Genomic DNA, 22789 nt, shown 5'->3' with positions numbered 1-22789 from the left:
CGGAATATATTCTTACTGTTGCATTCAGCGGGTAAGCGTATGCGCCACAACCGGTAACGGCTTGCCGCCTGTTCGTTCTCAAGAGCACCAACCGACGGATGATAGAGAGACAGGGGATAGAGACACAGCATAGACAGAAGTTCATGGGCCTTAGTGACAGAATATATGTTTGAATCAGTGATCATTGTAATTACTGGATCTCGCTGGACCAGTTGTCATGCTATCTATTGAATAGTGTCCCAAACCTCACGCCGTTAACCATGTTATAAAAATCTTTTCAGAAACGCTTAAGCCATAGAGAACTGAAGGAGAACCTTGGTGACCCGGTAAGGATCGGCGTTGGAAGCAGGTCGTCGGTCCTCGAAGTAACCGTAGCCCTTGGCGGCGGTTTCCCGAGGAACGCGAATACTTGTTCCACGGTTGGCAACACCCCAGGAGAACGAGTCGATAGAGCCGGTCTCGTGACGACCAGTGAGACGCTGGTCGTTGTCCTCGCCATACTCGGCGATGCACTCGGCGTGGTGGGGCTCGAGCTTCTTGAGCGCCTCCTCGATCACCTTCATACCACCCTCAGCACGCATAGCCTTCGTGGAGAAGTTGGAATGCAGGCCAGCTCCGTTCCAATCACCAGGGATAGGCTTGGGGTGCAGGGAAACCTTTGCGCCGAACTCCTCAGAGATACGGGCGAGGAAGAATCGCGAAACCCAGAGCATATCACCCACTGCGAAATTTTGGTGGTTAGCGACGAAATGGGGCAAAACGGGGAAACTTCAGACATACTCTCAATGCCCAGGCAAGGGCCGACTTGGTACTCCCACTGGGCAGGCATAACCTCAGCGTTGGTGCCAGAAATCTTGATACCGGCGTCTGGGTGATGTTAGTTTGGGGTGTCACGTGACCGCCATCACGACGCGATTGAGCTCCCACGAATGACAAGTGCGTTTACATGTCGTAACTTATCATTCGCAGGATATTTCAAACGTGTAGACGGCTTAAGGGTGGGTAAAACTTACACAAGCAAGCCTTGTAGTGAGCCTCGACGATATCACGCTGGACAACCTTGCCAGTACCGACACCGCAGTAGTACTCGCCCTGACTGTAATGAGGTTAGAAAAGTATACGCAAACGAATATCGGACGACTTACGGAGCGGGGAAACCACCGGAAGGCCAGCCGTAGGGTCGGTTGTCAAGACCGAGGAGAGTGTACTCCTGCTCAAGACCGAACCAGGGCTCGTCATCGGCGTAGGTGTCCATGACCTTCACGCAGTCATGTCGGTAGTTGTACTTGTTGGGAGTGCCATCGGCGTTCCAGCACTCGGCGAGAACAATGATGTTGGGAGAGCCACGGAAGGGATCGGGGTAGACGGCGCAAGGTCGGAGGTAGACATCGGAGTTGTCACCGGGGGCTTGGCGGGTGGAAGAACCATCGAAGTTCCAGACGGGGAGGTCCTCGGGCTTGTACTCCTTCTCAGGGAGAGTCTGCGAGAATTGTATCAGTATGACTATTCTTCGTCGTCGTTTCTTGCTTCCTTCTCAATCGGGCAATGCCGGCTTTATCCAGGCCGACGGATCGGGACCCGCAATACCCCACTTTGTGGGGTATGCGGGTGGCTATTTTTGGTCCCATTGGCCAGAAGGCAGGCGCGACGCCGGAAAGGGCGAATGCGCTGCTCAGCCTCGGATGAAGACCCTGCGACGTGATGACGCTGGGTCCGGCCGGGTGGCCAAAACTTGCCGATTCGCCATCGCAACAGGAGAAGGCAGCCCGGACAAAGGAGCCCGGAAAGGAGAGAATGAGTAAGACTTACTCGGGACTTTGATCGAGTCTCGCCATCGGCATCAACCCAGACGTACTCGGCCATGATCTGGCCCTTCTGGTCGAGCTTGAGATACTTTGCGAGGGTCTCGGTCCTCGAGGTGACGGGAGCTGAAGTCGCCTGTGACATGTGGTGTTAGTGGGCGCCGATAACAGGAGGGGCACATGATAAGCCTCACCATTGTGAAGGTTGTTTTTGTGAGGTGAGGGAGAAGAGATTAGAATTCCAAGCGAGATCCGGAAGAAAGAAAGTGAATTGATACTAAACGTATCACACAAATAGACGGGAATGTGAAGGATGACCAAATTCAACGTTTGAAAGTCCGGGGCGGATGAGGGTTTTATGTTGACGGATTTGAGCGCCGCCGTCTCCAAGCACAGCTTGACTCTTTCGCCCACCAAAAGATAAGACTTGCTGTGGCCGGATGCAGGGGTGTGGCTGCTACCGGCCATGGTGGGTATTTCGCCCACCACAGGGTGCGATTGGCGTTCGGCAGGGCCAGAAGGAGGGGGGTGGCGTAAGGATCCTCGCAAACCGCACGCACATGGAAGATACATGAGCTCTACATAGAACACCTCCTTCTCCAACATGTACTTGTCGCGGGAGAGAGAAACCATAAGGTAACGACGTTCCGTTCAGGGATTACTCTCGCCACGCCCCGAAGCCAGCCCAGCCCAGAACCCGAGCAGGCTGCTAAATTGAGCGCATTCAAGAGTCGGCTCGGAGTCAGTTTCTCTCTGTCATATCCCATCTCGTTGTGCGCGCGGCGGGCAGCATCCCACCGCCCGCTCTCATCATATCCGGTCCTGCGGTCTTCCGGTCAGCCAAGGGCCCCCCCATCCCCCAACCGGTTTTCAAGAAAGAATGGGCTGCGTCAATGCTGCTGCTGCCGGCAGGACAGCTACTCTCTTCAGGGCACCGCCGCCTCGTGATGACACCGAGGCGGGTAGGGGAGTCGCTGAGTACCCATATGACATAACGGGCGGCGGCCTCGGCGGAGCTCTGCTCACGAGGGGGTGTGTGCGCCGGGTCTGATCCATGTACCTCCGTACTCGCACAGCCGCTCGGCGGAGATCGCCAGCGGCATATGGCGGTGCCCCTTCGAGGTCCCTCCCCAGCCACCACCGGGCCGGGTTGGCTCAGCGACCTCTTGTTAACTGAATTGTAATGCTGTAATTAGACAGTGAACAGTGCCGATTCGGCTTCTATTTTGAAAAAGAGTCATCTGAGAATTGACGACCACGGATGGAGATTCCTCTAGAAGCGCCCTCCTCCGACTCGCTCGCCCACGGAGTCCCATCCCCGACGACCAGGCCAGACCAGAGACGCAACGCAATCAGTTCCCCCCATCCTCGGCCAATGCAAATGCCTATCCAAGACCCCAACCCAACGCGCGCCAGGGCCTCTTATCGTCAGAAACTGTTAAAGAGTCGAGTTAGCTGTGGTGCGTGTGTGTGCCCGCCGCATGCCCGCAAGGGGCATGGTGGGGTGACAAGTCGAAGCCCTTTCCGCTCATTGATCAGCCCGTCCACTCGTCCACTCGGCGTGTGCCAATTACTCTTCCTCCAGACCGAAGCCATCGCGGACTGCCCTGTGAAGCCTTGACAGTTTGTGATTACACTTTGATCGAGTCAGAAGATAGCGATGCTATCTGATTGACCTCTGTCCCCCATTCCCCATCCCCCCCATATTGTGTGTGCCCCCCAAATCCTCCCACCACGGCGTCGAGGCTATCAATGGCTCCCGCACCCGCGAGGAAGACTCTGGGGTTGAAGTGTGGGACAGGCAAAAAGACAGACTTTGACGCCCTGAGGCTGGCTTGTGCGGCCAGAGACGACACAACGGTACCTTGAAATCCTTGTGCGGTCCCCAGTGTTCCCCAGGAACCAGTGATATTCCTGGCCTCGACGAGAGATCCAACTCTGGACCCTGTTTTTTACCCCTGGCCCACGTCCTAATGTCATGTATGTACATACATGTAGCGAAAGGCGCAAGCACGCGGCATCGCAGATGGCAGCAGCCTGCCATGGCCAACAAGCGCCCTGTTCGAGCCCCTCCCAGATGCGAGCCATGGATGACTGGCCTTGTAAAATTTTGCCCTGTCGTTTTTCTTTCCTTTCCTTCTGGTTATTTTCAGAGTCCGGGCTTCTTTGACTTGTTCCTGTGACTCTTGAGAACGTCTGAGCTCGGTGGTTCCGGTTTGTCCCCGTTCTGTTACCAAATCGTTTGCTTGAGCCCCAGACGGTTTATACTCGTTTGGGTAAGAGGCCCTGTTTCTTTGTTCGACATGTTCCAACCTGTTCCCAACCCTGCGCCGCATCGCCATAGGCGGAAGCCTTGTGCCGCCGCCTCTTGGTGCTGCCGGGCGACGAGTCGGTGTCTCTCCAAGCACACCCAAGGCCCAAGGCCCAAGAAGCCCAAGGTACCACGCTGAGGAAGACACCGGTACGGGAGGATTAGCTTGTGCTCCCTTAAGAATGCCTATAATAATAAGATGAAAATTAGAGAACTTTAGATAGAAGATTTAATGAATTTGATGAGTTTTATGATATTTTTTATTTTATTTTAGAGCCTTTTCATCTCATTCCTATCCTAAAAAAGTCATCAACTTTGACATTCGAGGTACATCTCCAGCTACGTGGATACTGCACCAACAAACGCCACCCCAAAAAAAGCATGCTCTGGAGTCAAAGGAGCCACACCAGGACGCAGGACGCAGGACGGACAGCAGAATCTTATCGTCGGCCCTTGATTGGTCCCAAGGATGTTCTGCATAATGCCTGTTATCTCACCTTGGGCTGTCACGGCCACGGCTGCCAGCCGTTGAAGCTCCTGGTTGGGTAAAATCGCTCAGCGGGCTGAGCAAATCTGAGTTTTTGGGCGAACCCCCAGTCTTTTTTTTCCGTTTCCCCAGACCGTCTCCGTACACCTTGACTCCAGATTGTCAGGTCCCAAAGCTTGCTCTCCGGCCTCGGGGAAAAAACTTCTTCATCTGGTCCCGTAGCTCCTAGTTTAACCCACGATCCCTTCATCTAGAATATCTTTCGGGTTCTTGACCGACCTCCCTTCCCCCTTGGCAACTCATCTAAAAGCGCCTCCGTTTTCCCGGCGTCAAGATTTTATTCCCGAGCTGGGTCCGGCTGCCTGTAACGAACCGTTCATCTTGCTTTCTCCTGTGGGCACAAGACCAGGGAAAGAGAGTGACTTGGTTGCAAGGGTCGCAAGTCGCCCTGCACATTTTGACTCTCAATTGACACATCCTCGAGTGTCTGACAGTCATGAGAATTAACAGGGGAGTAAACAATGCGCATGCATTCATACTGAGCCACGTTTGCCTTTTCCTACCTTGAAAAATGCAGGCGAATATACATTTCTAAAACATAATGACTTGGTACACGGACGCGTTATACATGCACGTAGCTACGTTTTCGTACCCCAGCACCTACGAAGTTCCCCATCAAAACCGGGGGTACGTAACGAATGACCCACGCAGATGCAGTCGACACAATTATCTACACATGTTTAGGACGGCAACTCATCATAAGAATCGTGTCTTATTTTAACCACCATTTCCTCTTTGGTCACTCATAATATTGTGCGGTCTTTTTCGCCTTCATCGTCGTCTCGGACACCTGGGAGATCTGCGGCTCCCCGCAATCGTGTAACTCGTCTTCCCAGAAAGAGCCTGGGCCAATCAGAGGCCTGTGCGACGGTATGACACGACGAAATGAGTAATGAAAGCCCGTTAGCCTCTGAGCTTACCCCAGGTTTTACTGTTGATATCTTCCCTATCTTTACACGAAAGAGCAAACTGATCGCGATCAGTAAAGGCTTCGTGTCTATTGGATCCTCGGATCACGGGTGCGGTTCCCTTTCCCTCTTCCCGTTCTACCGGGCGCGACAATCCGGGGAAGATTGGGTGATGGAATCACGTCTCCAGAACCCCCGCGCGAATGAGGTCGTCCTGACTTGTTGAGATATCGTGCCGGTTGGAAATCCCAATCCGCCGGCTGCGCATTGGATCCCGGCATCTGGGGTAGATGCCGAGATGCTCGGGATCCCATTCCAGGGTGCTGGGTTTCAGAGCTGCGGGCGTAGGTGAGCACGGAGTCGTAAGCAAAGGATTGTGGAAGAGGAGTAGCGAGCCTCTTAGACAAGTTGAAGAATTAGAGGAAGTAAGCACACAAGTCCGAGACTGAGATCAGCACGATACAGCCTGTTTCATATTTCACAACAGGTCCAATCGTGTGGATCTAAGCTGCTGTGCCCTCGTGGCTCTTCATTGTCTTACATACACCTCCCTAGCTACCACACCATGTGCCATTCGTGCGCCGGAGGTCCCTCCGGGTTGCCTCCCGAAAACTCTGCGAAACACGCCGAGACCCGGGCGGGGTGGGCGGGGGTGTGACGGGGCCTCACCGGGGTTGACCTTGCCGAAACCTAGGCCAAGTGCTTGGTGTGGTTCAACACCACAAGTGGCGACGGGTAACGCTGGTTTAGTTGTCATCATGAGCCGAGTTTTATGACAATCAACGGGTGGGTTTATGGGTCAAGTTCTACAGCAGTCGACAGCGGGTTGTTTTTTCCACGAGATTTTCATTGGCCTTGGCAGCGAACCCCTGCACACGCACCCGGGTCGAGGAAAAAACGAGACACCAGTATAAACCCATTAGCTGATTCTCCCTTAAAGATAGTAATAAGAATAATAAAAAAAGGCTCTAAAATATTATCATTATTATGATATATAATTTAATTTTTATTATATTTTGTATAGATTTATTCATAATAATTATGAGGAGTTAGGTCACTCTCTTTCTCTTCTGTTGTCTCGTTTATTTCTTGACCCCCTTGTCTTGGAGGGACGGGAAATGCACCAGAAGCTCTGATGACGTCGCTTTCAACTAGCCCTACACACCCATGACGCTCTGAATGGGGACATCCCAGTACCAGCTTGCTACCGCCATGCCGCCAACGCTCATCGAGACGGCCATGAGGAAGTTGACATCATTGTTGTCGAGAAGATCCCATCCACTTTCAACCACGCGAGAAGGCCGCTCGTCCCCAAAACTTGCCTTCCGGTGCTTGTCCCGAGGATCGTAGACATCAGCGTCAGCTTCACCATCGTCATCGTCTGCAATGGCGGAGCCGCCCAGCTTCGCAGTCGCCCTCTGACCTTCCCCATGCATGATGGCCGCCTTGATGTCGGCCCTCTTCTTGGAGTGCGCTGCCATGGCCTCGGCAGACTCAGCCACGAGCACCCGGTTGCCGCCCTCCCCCTCGACGATCTTTCCAGACCGGACGTCCTTGACTGATCGCTGAAACATTCCGCCCAGGAAGCTGTCGAGAACGCTACCCAACGTGCCCCAGATCACCATGAAGCCCATAAACTTGCGTCGTTCGAGCACCGACCATGGCGATCCACCCCCAGGTTTCTGTGCCGTCTCCTCGGTGCATGAAGGTAGAAACATCATGGCCGCAGTGACGATGATCATGGAACCCAAAAGTCCCGCGCCAAGACCTGTGAGAGTGACCCCTCCATTTGTTCCGCGGGGCACCTTTCGCAGTGTTGGCGACGTGATGAGGCGGGGCTGGCTCTTGGACAGGATGCCCAGTTCAGAGCTGAAGGTATCAGCGGCGACGGCAGCGTAGTTTGCAATGATTCCCACAACAAGGAGATCGCCACCCCAGGAGAAGCACAGTGAACTCTCGGGGTCCGGAGTATTCGGGTCGACAAAGGCGGCTTCTCGTTTGCGCAGTTGGTTCGCGTGGAGGATCGTGAGGACCGAGGCCATCAGGCTGTTCGCGAGGACTGGCGCGCAAGGGTTAGCTAGCTCCCATCGGGGACAGCGCTTCAGGAACTTGCCTTGAACATGCGTCCTAGGTCCTTCTCCGCCAGATGTTCCCTTGGAGGGAACTGTGTAGTGCGACTTGACATCTTCCTTGATCTACGGCCACGTCAGGATATCAGGGTCAGTCCATGGCGGCGGGCGCAAAAGCTCACATGCGTCACGCGTGTTCCTGCCAAAAAGAAGACACAGAGGAGGACGAAAGGAAGATTCCATGGGTGGTAGGCGTGCGCGATGGCTGTCAAGGTTGCGACGGCTATTCCGGCCGGGGTCAGCGAGTTCCTGCTCCACGCTCGGTAGACGAGCGCGCAGGTCGCGGGGACGGCAATGATCGGTTTCATGGCCGTCGCTGTCGGAGCTTGCGGGACGAGAACGAAGCTTGGAGGGGGGAGAAGAAATGTGCGTTGGAGCTCCTGATAGATCCAACTGGCATGTCCACACTGGATTCAATTTTGGAGTGTGAGCTCAGATTATCAGCTGACGTCAGCGACGGTGGCTGCTGCTGAGGCCAGAGCACGTGGGTGAGCGAGCTCTACCTAAGGGTGTGTGAGATGGACAACACCAGCCACTGAAAGAATGCAAGGAAGCATAATTCAAGTACATATCATGGATCTCCCAGCGAAAAGGAATAGATTCCTTGTTGTTGTCATCATTTTTTAGTGTTTGACACTTGTTTGTCATGTTTGTGAATTGACAGTTCCGCCCTGTAGGTTAAGGATTGGAGGGCTACTGACATTTATCAGCTTACACCGTGTTGAAAGAAGCTTTATTAAATGCAAATGGTGCGAATTTCGCATTGCTATGCGATTAAAGACATGGCGGTTATGTTATCTACTATCTCTCAAGTTCAACATTGGAGCTTTCGGGATATTGTTCCTATCTCATCTGTGCGGGGTTACTTTGATCATATGTGATATCATGGAGAGATAAGAAGCTTGAGCACCGATTAATCCTAGTCTTCATTGGACCCTCGCTTCACTCGCCTCAGAGCTGCAGGATGGTGTGGTGTGCCTGAACGAAGCTCTTGCACTCTCAGCAGCGACCCCGCCCCGTGATTTGCTCGTACCAGGCTGTGACCTGTCTTGAGTATTCAATCGCGTATCAGAATTCTCTCAGGGGGCGAGCTTACATGACCTCTTCTACCGACATAAAATCCGGTCGGCATCTGGCCATCGAACCCCTCCGTCCCACATTGAGAACGCTACCGATTCGATTTCCTAAAGAGGTCGGTCCCGGGCCGGAAAAGTGGGCCAGACACCGGACCTCCGGGCCGATTCTCAAAGGGCCGACACCAAGCGACTCTTTCGACGGTGGCGACGTTCGGTATGCGCATGTCCGCGGCTGATAATACAGGTGACGTTTATTTTTAGCCTAGACACGGCCCGGTCCCATATCATTGAGCATGAAGCGATACCGGTGCTCGGTAGAGGTCAGATGGACGGCACGTCAGGTGAGGACAACACGATGTTGAGGCCATTACGGAGCTGTAAATAAACAAAACATCCCCGGCATTGAGCTTTTAGCGAAGCATTATCTTGAAGAGCTAAACGAAAATATGTGTCATATACGATAACTAACTCTCCAACCAAGCATTCCACGTTTGAGGCATAGGGTAGTTAGATATGGATACCAAAGGGTAAGTGCAAGTCATGCTACAATGGATGCGATCTATACGGTTATGGTTCTAACGTATGCTGTGTAGAGGTCTAGCTCATCTTGAATAGTATCATCCCGAAAATTTACTAAAAGGCTTTGGCATTCTTAATCCCCTGTCGCCCTGGTTAAATTCTGGGTGCATAGTTGATTGCTCGAATCTAGGATTGTTTAAGGGACAGAAATTCAGTCGAACGAAGAGACAAAGGCGGGAGACCTTAAGATCGAGATCCCGGACCAAATATCCTAATATTGCTCTCCACGTTCAAACTCGGCGTTTCCAGTCGCTATCGTTCTACCTACCTTGGGAACTTTAATTGAGCTGCTCGTGACTTATAGACACGATTGATGACTAGGGGAAAGGTTTATCGACATATTCTCATATAGCAGAAGCGTATACCCTCCAGCCATGCTCAAAGGCACATCTGTTAGCACACTAAACTTGGATTATATGCATTAATTCTGGCACCTAAGCGTCCAGATAAAGCGATGATGCGTGTTCCCTGTGACGAGTTCTTGACTCTCTACCTGGAGAAAACTAAGTAGACCACCTCTGAGAAAGACATCGACGGTATAAAACGCTGGTAGGTCCATGAACTTTGGCTCAGCTTCTCGATAGTCTCTTGACTTAAATACACTCCTGGGCTGACGTTTTCTAATCTTGGTCCTTTTCTGTGTTGCTCTTCTTACGATGCGATTAGAAACGACTAGTCCAAGAACCGCTTGGCTCGAATGCACTCTGGGCTGCCTGGAATTTTCCATCTATGCGTTGTTGTTTGAGCTGGGAGCCTCCGCTGTGTCTGGCGAAGAGGGGACGACATTGGCTGTACTTTCGCTCCTTGATTGAAGAGGAGAAGGGAGGTTGTTGCGTTGAGATGCCACCATGGCAAGCGCTATCTGTCCCAGAAGAAATGTCAGCCATAGTGGCGGCAATGTTATTTGTCAAGTCCTGGAAGGCAGCATGATAGTATATTTTGGATGCCAGATCATAAAAAGGTTAGGCTTGTGTCGCAAACGATATATCAAGTCAGTGTTGTCTAATCAGCCTGGGGTTAATACCAACCCCTTCATCGACAGTCACTGCCTTCTCCGCGGACAATGTCGTAGTTCAAGATGTATGGCTTTGTCTCTTCTTTGTGGAACCTGTCCAAGACACCCGCGGATAGTCGTATTATTCTGCGACTTGATCTCCCTCGCTTCCTTGAGTGTTTCGTTGCCCAGCTTGTCCTTTTTCATGGTTCGGTGCGGCGGGCACGTGACTTATTTGCGCCGGCCCCGGTGCAGGTATGACTCCCCAGAAAAATATCTTTGCGATATCGCTACATTCCTCCCCCTCTAACCTCTCTCTCTTCCGTCAATCAATTCACCCAGTGAACATACAGAACAGATAAAGACACCATGTCGACATTCGGCAACTACTTTCGCGTGACGACGTGAGTCCTCTCCCTCCACTAAACTGCTAGGAACGCAAGACAACAGCCTACTGACCTCCATCGTCACAGCGCCGGCGAGTCCCACGGCAAGACCGTCTCCTGTATCATCGAGAACTGCCCGCCAGGCCTGTCCCTCACCGAGTCCGACATCCAGCCGCAGCTCAACCGCCGGCGCCCGGGCCAATCGGCCATCACCACCCCGCGCGACGAGAAGGACCGTGTGACTATAGGATCTGGATGCGAGTTTGGGCGCACGTGTGACAACCCTACAGGAAGTCATGATATTTGCCATGATGCTAATACCCTAGGGTCGCAGATTGGGCACACCCATACTCCTGACCGTGCCTAACGAGGATCAACGCCCTCACGACTACGGCTCCAAGACCATCGACCTCTACCCGCGCCCCTCCCACGCCGACTGGACTTACCTTGAGAAGTATGGTATCAAGGCCTCCTCTGGCGGCGGCCGGAGCAGCGCCCGTGAGACTATTGCCCGCGTCGCTGCCGGCGCTGTTGCCGAGAAGTGGCTGCGCGAGGCCTACGGCGTCGAGATCGTTGCCTTTGTTTCCTCGGTTGGCAACATCAAGCTCTTTGAGGACAGGCCTGTAACCGATAGCGACGATATCGACTCCCTTAGTAGCAACCCTAAGTTCCTCGAGCTTGTTGGCTCTCTAACCCGCGAGAAGGTGGATGAGTTCCTTCCCGTGCGCTGCCCTGATACTACCGTCGCGAAGCGTATGGAGGAGAGGATTGCCGAGCTCCGCGATCAGCACGACTCTACTGGTGGTACCGTAACCTGTATTATTCGCGGGTGCCCCTCCGGTCTCGGAGAGCCGTGCTTTGATAAGCTTGAGGCTCTCCTCGCCCACGCTATGATGTCTATTCCTGCTACCAAGGGTTTTGAGATTGGCTCTGGCTTCCGCGGCGCCGAGATGCGCGGATCCCGCCACAACGACCCCTTCGTGTCTACCGCCGCCGCCGACGATGCGACGCCGAGCGCTGGCGCTGGCATTCCTCCGTCCCGCCTGCAGACCAAGACGAACCACTCGGGCGGTATCCAGGGCGGCATCTCCAACGGCATGCCCATCTTCTTCCGCGTTGCGTTCAAGCCCCCCGCTACAATCTCCCAGGACCAGACTACTGCTCGCTACGACGCTTCGGGCGAGGGCATCCTGACCGCCAAGGGCCGTCACGACCCTAATGTTGCTCCTCGCGCGGTTCCTATCGTCGAGGCCATGGCCGCTCTGACTATTGCTGACGCCCTCATGGCTCAGCACGCGAGGCAGATGGGCGTGAAGATTGCCGCAGCTGGACGGTAGTACATTTCGGAGTACGAGGGCTTAATTTACTATGAGTGAACGTGGCGACTAAGGGGGAACACTAGCAGTATAGAAACGGTTAGTATTAAGGTGCTCGCAAAAATTTAAAGCGTTAGGAGAATACATCGTTTATTAGACTTGGGCCCTGTCCATGTTCTGTCCTTCCCTAATGAAACCGAAAATGCCTTCAGACGGGCCTACACTACAGCGATGGTGATTGCCATAGTACTGTTCTGTTCTTCCTCTGCCTACTTGACAAGTTCCTGCGCACGACCAGGAGCAGCCTTTCGACAACGCGTGGCACACCATTGCGCTGGTGGCAGAGGGCCCGGAGATGTTTGAGGCCTCAAGACATCCCCTTGCACTCATACCAAACTGCGGCGGAACTAAGCGGACAGGGAATATTAGGCGCAATACGTCGTATTAAAATGGCACAAATAGTAAAGATTTTCAAGTATCTAACATGTAGATGAATTTGGAGAAACTAATCTCGATCGCGTTCATTCCATCATTCTTCGTTCCTTTGTTTTTCTTGCAAGACGTGCCAGTCTCGGTTGTTTCGTTTCGTACGTACAAGTCATGAATTGCCAAACCCACGCCCGCGCTGTACCCAAGATGACATCCAGTAACTCCATGGCCTAATGCCGCCGGCGGCAGAAGCATCCCGTGCTATATGATATAGTCTATGCGTTGAAAGCAGGCAAAGATCATATGGTGGGTAGCCTCCCCCCTCACAGAAGCCTTGATCCTAAACCCCGCCTCAACCTTTCGTCTTTTTATCAAGATTTTCGCAAGTTCTGTCCCAATCTTAGCCCTCTTGGCTTATACCATCTTTCCTAAGCTCAATCTATTCCGGAGCCTCCTCCATATCCAAGGCTTGGAAGGAGAGATATGTAGCTTCCTCAGAGCTCGTGGGCGGCCAAACCCATTGTCCAAGCTGGATCGAGACCGGGCCCGCGGGCTCGAGGTCCATCATCGGAGGTTGAGAGTACCACATATTGCTCATGACCGATCCATTGGTGACGCCATGCTGGATGGCCGGAGGAGGGCTAAAGGTGCTTGTGCTCAGCATATCTGGAGAGAAGCCACCATCGATCGGCCATTTGCTCATTTGCTCGAAAGGAGTAAACGATGGAGTCGAGACGCTCGCCGATGAGCCAGACGACGATGGCATGGATGAAGACACTCTGGAAATATCCTCGATGCATGAGAATGGCGACGAAGCGTCACCGATCGCCTGTGGTGTGGCAGTAAAGTAGCCGGGCGCCTGAACATTGTGCTGAGGAGAATGTGACGCTGAGCGCATGTTGTTTGTGTTTGCTTCAGGGACACCCAGAGAGTTCGAGGCACCAGCTGCTCCAAAAGCACGGGCACAAGTCTTGAGTTGCTTCCTGACGGCGCGAAGCGTCGACCCCTGATGGAAGCGGTCGTCCTTGCTCATGTTGTACAGCCGGGTTGCAAGAGGATGTAGTCTCCCATCCCATCCCTGATGGAAGTAAGTCTCGTTCAGGCTGAGACCCAGGTTGGCACGGATAAAGTTGAAGGCTCGGGAGCAGGTATCAAGAAGAAGGCAAAGGGCCTTGGGGAGAGACTGGTGAAGGGACGAAGTGATGGAGATGGGGTCGCAAGGCTGCTCCGGGGTCAAGGAGAGGAATCGAAGGATTTGGTCCATCGAGGTGCAGAACTGATCAACAGTATCTGGAGAGATGGTTGCCTGATCCCGGAAGGCCTTTGGGAAGAGGAACTGGGCAGCCATGGTATGATGGAACGCAAGGAGCAAGTGCCGTGAAGCGTCATCAGATTGTCGTCTGAAGGGCGCCTTGCATTTCTCTTCTGCCTTGTTTGCTTCGCCAGAAAGCAGGCGGATAGCCTCTCGACAAACACCCACGCCATGTCTTGCTGCCGCCTGGTCGGAAGTATGCAGGAACAGGTAGGCAACAGTGCTGGAAATGTGGGCGAGAGGCCACATCTCACGCATGCTGCCCTTCTGCTTCTGCAACGTGCTGAAGTTCTCGGATACCAGGTCCAGTTGAATGATGATAGAGGAGGCCTCCGTCACGGGAAGGGAATCAAGGGTGAAAGTGGCGGGGGTGGATTCAGGCAAGAAGCCCGTCTGGACACAAGTCCAGAGATTCAGGGAGAACGTTGTCCACCAGAGATAGGTCACAACCTCTCTCTCAACATCCAGCACATCGACCCCGTTGATACGACTGGAGTTTGGTGGGGACATATCTCTTGCCATGCATTCTTTGATCTCCGTCACCATCTTGCTAGCCAGGTCGATGTAGCAGACTGCCCGACGAAACTCATAGGAGGAGAGAGCGTTCCAGGCCAGGAGGACCAAGGCTTGTGCAGTAGTGACTCGCTTGTATACCCTCGTGGGTATGTTCGAGTGTATGGAGTTGTCTTCGCTGGATTGTTGATGACGTCGACGGTTTTGGAGTTGTGCTTCGGCCCACTTCAACAAGTCACGGCCACGACCAACACTGATTTCGTCTCCAAGGACGAAGCTGGCCTCGGCGAGCATAGCAGCTATAAGAACCTCGTCGCAGGTGCCATCGCGGACCTCCCGAAGAAGTAGGGTCTTGGAGATGAGGAAAGACAGGGGGTGGATGGAGTACCAGACATCGATCAGTTGCGTCCGCTGTCGTGGGCCATAGTCGGAAAGGGGGTTGGTTCCCTGGACAAGGTTGTCGAACATGTTTTGGGTATTATCGCTGGCCAGGCCGGACCGGAAGAATCGACTACTGTTCTCTTCATTGTGGTAGCATCCCAAGGAGCCAAATCTGTCAACGACAAGCCCGACAAGGTCGTAGGCCAGGAGGGAGAGAAGACCGGTGTACCTGATATCCTTGGGTCTGGGCTTTGACTGAGAGTTGGATTGCTCTTCGGGGGTAAACTTGACAGACTTGTGAGGAAATTTCTCCCGAAACATCTGCTCTAGGGATGCAGCAATGCTTTCAAAGGCTTCCCCTGGGGGACCCTGATCCTCTTGGTTCTTCGGGGGAGTAGAAGGGGTGGAGCTAGCAGAGCAAGATCTTCTTCTCTTGCTATCCGGCAGTCCATGATCGCTTCGAACATGTAACAAGTTGGACTTTGTGCTGTCAATGCTCGGGTTCCGAACCCTGGACCGTGGTGACTCGAAGTCGTAGATGCAGTCAGCGCCCTGCTTGCGGCAGGCCTCGCAGATGGTTTCGTTAGAACACCTGATCTTCCTCGCCCGGCAAAAGGCACACGACCGTCTCAATGGGTGCTTGGAGGCCATGGATGCTGTTGTTGAGTCGCGGTGTACATAGGCGTTTGTGGTGATGAAGCCACGAGAGAGAAGCTGTCAAAGTCCCCAGGGCGCCAAGCGAATAAATGTATGAAGCAGAACCGTGTCTCAAAATAAACATCAAGCCGGACGACCTCTAGGCTCGAGCTGGTTGCCTTGGCCTTTGAAACAAAAGTAGCATCTCCCCCCACACTGTACGGTAGGGTTCGCGAGGAAGAGAGAAAGGGTAGGCAGAGCAAGACGGCCTCGAAAAAAAAGGGCGTACGGCCAACCTCATTGGAAGGTAATCTTAGAACCGGCGGGAAAGCCTCTCAAGCCCGCACGTCAAGAGCCGTCAAACGCCTGCATCATTTAGGGCTGATAGCCTGGGAGCGTGGCAGTGTTCCGGGTTGAAGGCGCACCACCCGGACGGTAACATGGGGGGGACGAGGCCCGGCCAAGCCATTGGGTGCCGCAACCTGCACGGCTGTGAATGACACATGTGCCGAGAGGCAGTGCCTCTACGCGTGAGATGCTTATTTCGAGGGCATCGTGAGTGAGGGTCCAGCTTGGCGAGGCAGTCTTGGTGGAGGAGCCGTTGCAACGCACACACACCGCTCATGGCTATGCTTCCGTGTTGTTTGTTGTCCGAGACAGCTTCAAAGTTGGGAGTATATCGGACACCCCGGTCACGTCCAGGGAGGCGCAAGTTTGGTATTGTTCCCTGTATTCTCCTGCTGAAGCTTGATATTGTCTGATCCACAGGCCGCAGTTGCTTTTCATCAAAGACGAGGTTAGTGGTCCCCTACCGGGGCTCTCTCATCGAGATTTGACAAGGGATGCTCTAGCAGCGAGACAAAATCAGCCACCAACCTGATGTTTCCTCAATGGTTGGCCCAGGACCGTTGTCGACAAGATTCTGCGAGGCCGTCTTGCGTTGCATGGAGCTTACAACCCGCAACCCTCAACCAAGTCTTGAGTATCGGCCATGCTGCCTAATACAAGATAGACGGGAGAGAAGCCAGAATCCCACAGCAGCAGGCAGAAGATCCGGCAGGGCGTCAGTACAAGGCCAGGGACAAGCACTGTACGGAAAGTTGCGTCGAGGCGCATTGCCTAGGCTCGTTTCGTCCTGGTCCCGTCCATGCAGGAGCCGACAATGTGGCTCACCAGCGAAGAGTCCTTGGCCCTCTATCCCCCACCACGATACCAAGAGTCCTGGCTGGTGGTTAGGGAAAAATGTGGTCGCCGAAAGGGGGATCAAACGGGCGCCGTCTGTGTGGCGCCGAGCCATTGGCTCTGGTTTCCTTAGTTGAGTTGGGCTGAGTCTTACATGGCTTTTTCGTGGCTACCTCTTTGCGGCCAATGACAGCATCGAGATGCAATCGTCATATGCCACAGAATCCTCAGCTGAAACCAAGGTTTTTGTGCGAGAATAGCGGCAGACATTTGACGATTCGAGCATGTCTGGCATGGAGTTTCGCGAGTTCCGCGGGAGATGCCATCACCATTGATGACAGACTGTAGCAAACAAGCAAGCAAATCTTGGCAACTAAGTTGTATGACTAAGACGGGAATTTAAACTCGGCAGCTAATCCGAGCAAAAACCACTTGTTTCTCGTAAAGACGATATCGTCGACTGCCGACCATCCAGCATGTCTCACTGCATCCCCCACCCGGAACGTCGTCATGCCGGAGGCCCCTTGGTTCCAGGCTCTCGGGCAGACAGAAAGCGGGAGATGCCGAAAAGCTGTGAGAGTCAGTCCAGTGCAGGACATTGAAGAGCAAGAACGAAAATGGTGGTTGAGAGTCTGGCCAGACACACATTCCCAGATCTTGGGACTGAGGGGTGGCAGTGCAGCAGCGCATCAGAGCACGAGATGGAAAACTCCGTCGACTCGCAGGACGGGCCCAATCGAACTGCACCGTCTCCTCCCCTTGGGTCACCGGGCCAAGGCATGTTTCGACGACAGCCAAGGCAGAATCCTTTCTTTTTGGCCCGCGAGGGCTGCATATGGAGGGGGGGAAATGCGCAACCACAAAAGCCCGTAAGCTATAATGGGGTGTTGAATACTGCCTTCTCCTCGCATGCAGTAAAAAAAGACATTTCCTTTTTATTTATGGGCATTGGGGAATTGATAACTCACTCTTTCCAGGACGCAAGCATGCGCTCTTTGATGCGCAGTTGTCATGTCGCTCTGCAACGGCTACTCGATGGGCTGCGCCTTGAGGTCAATGTTGCCTAAGCGGCTTTATGCTCTTGCAAATTTCCTGTTTTCTTCCATTGCACTGTGTGTAGATGTCTCACTTCGGGAACCTTACAGTCATGATATGAGAAGGTGAGCAGAGGGAGCGACCCTTCTGCTCCTGTCCTGACGTCGACGTCAGAATCTCATAAACCAGGGGTTAACAGCTGAAAGGAGGAGAGAAAATACTGCTCGAGGAGCAAGGAACGTGACCTCTCAGCCCTCTCCGTTGCCCGTCCTCACATCCTGGGCCGGTAGTGCCAGCCACCGACTGAAGCAGCTTGGTGCAAAGCCATGTACGTTTTTAGGTCATCTTGCGAGAGAGCGAGAGAAGGACACCCATAAATGACAGCATGGCAATGACGTCTGAAACCGCCCTAGTCTGCGGACGTGGGAGTGATCTATTCGGGGTTGGCTAACCGCAGCGCGGCAGATTCTTGGACCCGCGATGGTTACAGCTTTCCAGACAAGCACCGATCAAGGCCACTTATTGTGGCGCGCCCTTGTCTAACACCCCCGAGGAGCTCAGCCGTACCTAGGCCAAGGTTGACACCGGGGGAGGCTGTCTGAGATACTTCAGCTGGGAGCATATTTGTTCCGTTGCTGACAGCTTCGTTGTCGTACAGACAGGGGATTCCCTACAGGACGCACTCCACGTATCCAAGGCAAGATCCCATAGAAGGATTCACTCGTTGCATCTTGATAAGAGCACCAGCTGACGAGTCTCCCAAGGCTGAGGGGGGCACATCTTGCAGGAACTGGGCATCTGCTGTCCGGGACGGGGGGAGAGTGATCCGGTTCGACGCCATTTCTCAGCTAGGCAACTGACAGCTGGCCCGGGAGTAAATATGGCAATTTTTGTTTCATAAACGAGGGCTTGGCAGAGTTATGGAGATTGTTCAGGGGTCCTGAGGCCGTCATGGCGAGAATCTTCTGCCTGATGCTCAACAAATGCTCATGAGAAGCGAGGACCTTGTCAGTGAAAGCTGAGGATGGATTGGAAGATGCATTCTCTCTTGTATTTTTCTTCTTTTTCTTCGTTATACAACGCTCTTATTGTTCTTTGATGCATTATCACTGTCAGACTACATGACCTTGTTGTTTAAGTGATATGCTGCTATCTGATAAGGTGCTTTTACCGCCAGAAATAGCTGTTATCTGTTATGCTGTAAACTTGCCTTGATCACTGTCGCTTGATTGCGACAACCCAGCATGAAATAGCGAAGGATTCAATAAATACACAAAATAAATCGGTTCTATGTTCATTTCACTTTACTATTCAATTGCTCCAAGCTGGAAATCGTCTCAATCCCACTGTCGTGCCTGGCGCGCTTGTTCCTTTAATGCTCCAGGATCTAAGCCACAACAAACCCCGCTGGATCCCTACAGATGCCACTTTACCTCTCCACCAGCCACGCGCCCATTCCCTGTTTCAAGCCGACCATGACAGGCAAACAGGCACCAACATTTCCTCTTCCATCTCCCACGCAACCTTTTACCTCTTTTTTCTTCACTCTTGACGAAAGCTGCCTCGATAGGAATTGCCATGACCCGAGTCTCCATCTACACATCGGCCCTGGTGGCCTTTGCGGCCGGTACGTTCGCCCCATACTCCCCCGCCACACGCCATCCGCGATGACGTCGTTCGAGACCCTCCACTCTGTGAAACATCAACAGGAAAAGAGCATCACTAACGCGCGACAGCGACCGTCATGATCGTGACCTCGATCTGGCTGCCCAACTGGGTCAGCTACTCCGTCACGACCGCTAGCGGCGAGACTGTCGAGAAGCACATCGGCCTGCACAAGAGCTGTTCGACTCTGACCGAACCGCAATGTCTGGACTTTCCACCCAAGGAGCTGTGTCAAGGGGAGCGCTACTTTTGCTCCCTGTGGAGGACGGTTGGATTTATGGCTTCGTTCGCTACCATTCTCTGTTTGGGAGGCTTGGTGACTTTCGTCGTCATCATGAGCGGTGGCAAGTACAAGCGGGAGACGGGATGGCCTTTTGTTGGAAGCATGATGACGTTGGTCGCTGTTGTTGAATTCATCACCATCTCCATCGTTGTAAGTCTACTGGGTCCAAAGACGTGGAAGATATGCTAACTGGGCCAGGCTTACCTTTACGATAACGACGACCAATTCACCATCCCTGGATGGAACCTGGACGCCTCCTTTTATCTGAGCACAGTCAGCGCCATCATCTGCCTCCTCGGTGCCGCAGGACTTGTCCTCTCGGCGTATCTTCTTCCTCCCGAGGAAGGCTACGATTTCTTGGCGGACCCGCTCGATGCTTGAGAGGGTATCTCTACCCAACGTCCTTGGACGGTTTTTCATTACGCACATTATTGTCTGGGTCACTATAATCAGAAAGGGTATGGCGTTTCGGTTGGATTCTTTGCATAGAGAGAAAGACATCTAGTATTAATACATCATAATTATGTACATTCAACTAATAGCCCAATGACACCTACAAGCGAGCACATTTACCTTCCTCTATCCAATACTCAATACAACATACAACGAGCCATAATATACGGCTGAGGTCGCCGAAGATGAGGGGCCATGAAAATAGAAGCGGCATCCTAATTATCAGGCTTGATGTTCTCGCCTCGTCCATATGGAAATATGCGTGTTGCGTTCATGAACCAGAGTGGGGACCCGGTGCGCCAAGCCCTCGATCATGAAGAATACGCCCATAGTTGGAGGGAAAAGTGTCACCTTGGGTGGACATCTGATCACTGTGCCTACTTACCTTGATGCGTGATAAGTGAGATACTGCATAAAGCCTTAACAAGATTGTAGAATAACTGTCACACATATAGAAGAGAACGTTCATTGTGGAAAGCAGTGGTTGAAGAGGTATACTGAACGCCAGCACACACGACAGCAGAACTGTAAAGAAGACTGTTTGAACTAAATAATGACTATAAAACATATATTGCATATTCCAAGTCTCTATGGTCTCTAGGACACACAGGTTTGGGAAACTGACTGAACTGTGACTACGAGATGGCCCGTAGTCATGTGCTTCACAGCGAGACTGATTCTCGCTCAAATGCCCAACAAGAACGCCAACGAAAAAAACAAACCAACAATACTCCATCCATTCTGAATTTATCTCTTCGCGGGCTTCTTAGCCACGGGACCTTGGTCGCTAAAGTCAGCGTCACTGAGACACTCTGAAACAACAGGGTTCTCAAAGATGTGCTTCTGCAAATGCCCACCAAAAATGAGCTTCATCATGTTGATTCGAGAGGAGAGCGACCACGAGTCGATCACGGCAACGTAGTTGCCGAGGCGGAGCTTGTGGCGGTATCCAAACTCGACAACACCATCCTCATTGGTCTTGTTGGTAGGCCTCTTGTCACTCTTCTGGGGCGCATATCCAGCGGATGAGTATCCGGGACCAACTCCCTTCTCAAGAGAGGTGATGGCACTAATGAGACTGTCGCGAAGGTCACGACGGTCCTTCTTGGAAACAGACTTGGAGCTCTGCTTGGCGAGCTCTGACATGCGACCAGTAAGCTTCTCGGGGTTGACGGGCAACTCCCAGGTCTCTCCGGTTTCCTCTTCGTGGTTTCGCGCCGCTTCAAAGATGAGAGCGATGCATGCTGCGGCGTTGGATTGGACCCCAACGTCGACACTGTCCAGCTGGTCATAGAATCCGTCCAGGGCCATCAACGCCGCGTAGGAAAAGTCATCAACATGACTGGCCACAAAGGCCCACCCCTGCAGGGCTGCTGCAACAATGAAGCCGTTGTCATAAGCATCAATGTGTTCACCATCAGACTCGATGATGGTGTTCAGGTAGTCAAGTAGATCCAAGGCTTCATTCTCGCCGCCACCACCATAGAGCGCTGTAAAGCACAGGGCGTAGATGCCATATGCCTTGCATTCCTCGTCATCGTCGTCGGCCACAATCTGCTTCAGGGTCGCTTCGGCATGCTCGTAAACGTCAGCGTCTTCGGTAGTGCTCAGGGTCAGAATGTAGGACTGCAAGTTGAGCAGACGCTCCCTGGCTTCCAGTCCACGGTTGGCGCCTCGAAGGAAAAGCTCGGCGAGGGCATTGGCCGACTCGTCAAGCCACTCGTGCGTGGAAGGGCCGTAGCGAGTTCGCAGAACCTTGATGTACAATTCCAATAGTTGGATTCGGGTGTCGCTGTTGTTGTGCTTGCGATCCTGGAGCTCCTCGATGAGCTGTTTGGCGTCAAAGGTGCTAGTACCATCCTCGTTGGCTTCGACTAGGGAGCTTCCGGAATGCGTGCTAACAGTGTCGTCAAAGTCGTAGTCGTCCTCGCTCAGGTCAGAGGCGGCCCTGCTCGGGGCTGTGGAATGCGCAGGTGACGTCAGAAGAGAGGCGAAGGGGGAGCTTCGAGGGGTCTGGCTAGCAGAAGCGCGACCAGACTTGATGGCTTTTTTGGATACGGTCTTGCCGTCGCCCTTGAGGGCCTTGACTCGGGCGTGGTTCATCATTTTGTCGGTGGTTGCTTGGCAAATCGATTAATTAGTGCTCGAGGAGTGGATTCGCTGGGATGGTCCGTGGACGAGTCTGTTAAGTGGTGATCGAGAGTTGTGTATTGTGTAGGCCGACGAGGAAAACTTGCAAAGGGCGTAGCCAGAGTATAAGCAAGTTTAGTAGCGATTCAGCAAGTCGAAAGCTGTGCGGCAAGTGATCCTCGTCGTGAGAGAGTCTGACAGGCTCTGTCACTTGGGTATGGCTTTCGGTCTAGGTCGACTGAGATGGGAACAATAGACGGGGGCTTGGACAACTTTATAAGCGTAGCGAGGCATAAAGTCCATGAGGGTGATTCGATCAGAGTTTCGGGGATAGGTGTTAACGAAGAGGCGCACCTTGTGTGGGTTGAAAAGAGAGAAAGCAGAGGAACAAGACTGGAAGCGCACAGCGATGAATATTTCTTAAATCAAGGAGAACTGGGTTGTGGCGTGGCGGAGGAACGTGAGCTGGTGTGGCGACCCTGGCCTGGTCCGGGAAGGGGGGCCTGGGTCAGGGCCCGGACCATCAGCCAGTCAAGATCAGCCGCTGAGAAATGTCAGGGCTCCAGTGGCGAACCCTGGCGAAGCTGTCTGTCCACGTCTGGTTGTCATGCATCACTGGATGCAATCATGCACGACAGTTATGGGCTTGGTAATGCGTCTAGATAAGCGTACCTGGAGCTTTCTAGATTCCCTTAGATCTCGGGCGATGGCTCCCAAGCTGC

At 53.1% G+C, this 22789-nt stretch overlaps 6 protein-coding genes across 6 annotated transcripts; 2 read left to right on the top strand and 4 right to left on the bottom strand.

The window, feature by feature from the left end:
• Nucleotides 1-287: 287 nt before the first annotated feature.
• NCS57_00724500 (Glutamine synthetase) lies at nt 288-1999 on the bottom strand (the record flags this gene model as incomplete). Its single annotated transcript, XM_053057101.1, has 6 exons — nt 288-721; nt 781-867; nt 1014-1096; nt 1146-1480; nt 1810-1938; nt 1997-1999. The coding sequence occupies 6 exons, from the start codon at nt 1997-1999 to the stop codon at nt 288-290; spliced, it is 1071 nt and encodes a 356-aa protein (XP_052913296.1).
• A 4726-nt stretch (nt 2000-6725) lies between these two features.
• On the bottom strand, nt 6726-8005 carry NCS57_00724400 (uncharacterized protein; the record flags this gene model as incomplete). Its single annotated transcript, XM_053057100.1, has 2 exons — nt 6726-7763; nt 7820-8005. 2 exons carry the CDS (start codon nt 8003-8005, stop codon nt 6726-6728), a joined length of 1224 nt encoding a protein of 407 aa, XP_052913295.1.
• Nucleotides 8006-10715: 2710 nt separating this feature from the next.
• Nucleotides 10716-12069, top strand: NCS57_00724300 (Chorismate synthase; the record flags this gene model as incomplete). The annotated part of the gene is made up of 3 exons (XM_053057099.1): nt 10716-10750; nt 10820-11005; nt 11067-12069. The coding sequence occupies 3 exons, from the start codon at nt 10716-10718 to the stop codon at nt 12067-12069; spliced, it is 1224 nt and encodes a 407-aa protein (XP_052913294.1).
• Nucleotides 12070-12916: 847 nt separating this feature from the next.
• Nucleotides 12917-15334, bottom strand: NCS57_00724200 (Zn(2)-C6 fungal-type domain-containing protein; the record flags this gene model as incomplete). The annotated part of the gene is made up of 1 exon (XM_053057098.1): nt 12917-15334. One exon carries the CDS (start codon nt 15332-15334, stop codon nt 12917-12919), a length of 2418 nt encoding a protein of 805 aa, XP_052913293.1.
• Nucleotides 15335-19015: 3681 nt separating this feature from the next.
• Nucleotides 19016-19865, top strand: NCS57_00724100 (uncharacterized protein; the record flags this gene model as incomplete). The annotated part of the gene is made up of 3 exons (XM_053057097.1): nt 19016-19163; nt 19273-19634; nt 19683-19865. Exons 1-3 carry the CDS (start codon nt 19115-19117, stop codon nt 19863-19865), a joined length of 594 nt encoding a protein of 197 aa, XP_052913292.1. The 5' UTR covers nt 19016-19114.
• An 819-nt stretch (nt 19866-20684) lies between these two features.
• Nucleotides 20685-22043, bottom strand: NCS57_00724000 (IFRD domain-containing protein; the record flags this gene model as incomplete). The annotated part of the gene is made up of 1 exon (XM_053057096.1): nt 20685-22043. One exon carries the CDS (start codon nt 22041-22043, stop codon nt 20685-20687), a length of 1359 nt encoding a protein of 452 aa, XP_052913291.1.
• Nucleotides 22044-22789: the final 746 nt, after the last annotated feature.

This window comes from Fusarium keratoplasticum, chromosome 5, assembly GCF_025433545.1.
Source record: "Fusarium keratoplasticum isolate Fu6.1 chromosome 5, whole genome shotgun sequence".
Lineage (NCBI taxonomy): Eukaryota > Fungi > Ascomycota > Sordariomycetes > Hypocreales > Nectriaceae > Fusarium > Fusarium keratoplasticum.
The sequence above is the reverse complement of the archived record's forward strand: the minus strand, read 5'-3'. Positions and strand labels throughout refer to the sequence as shown.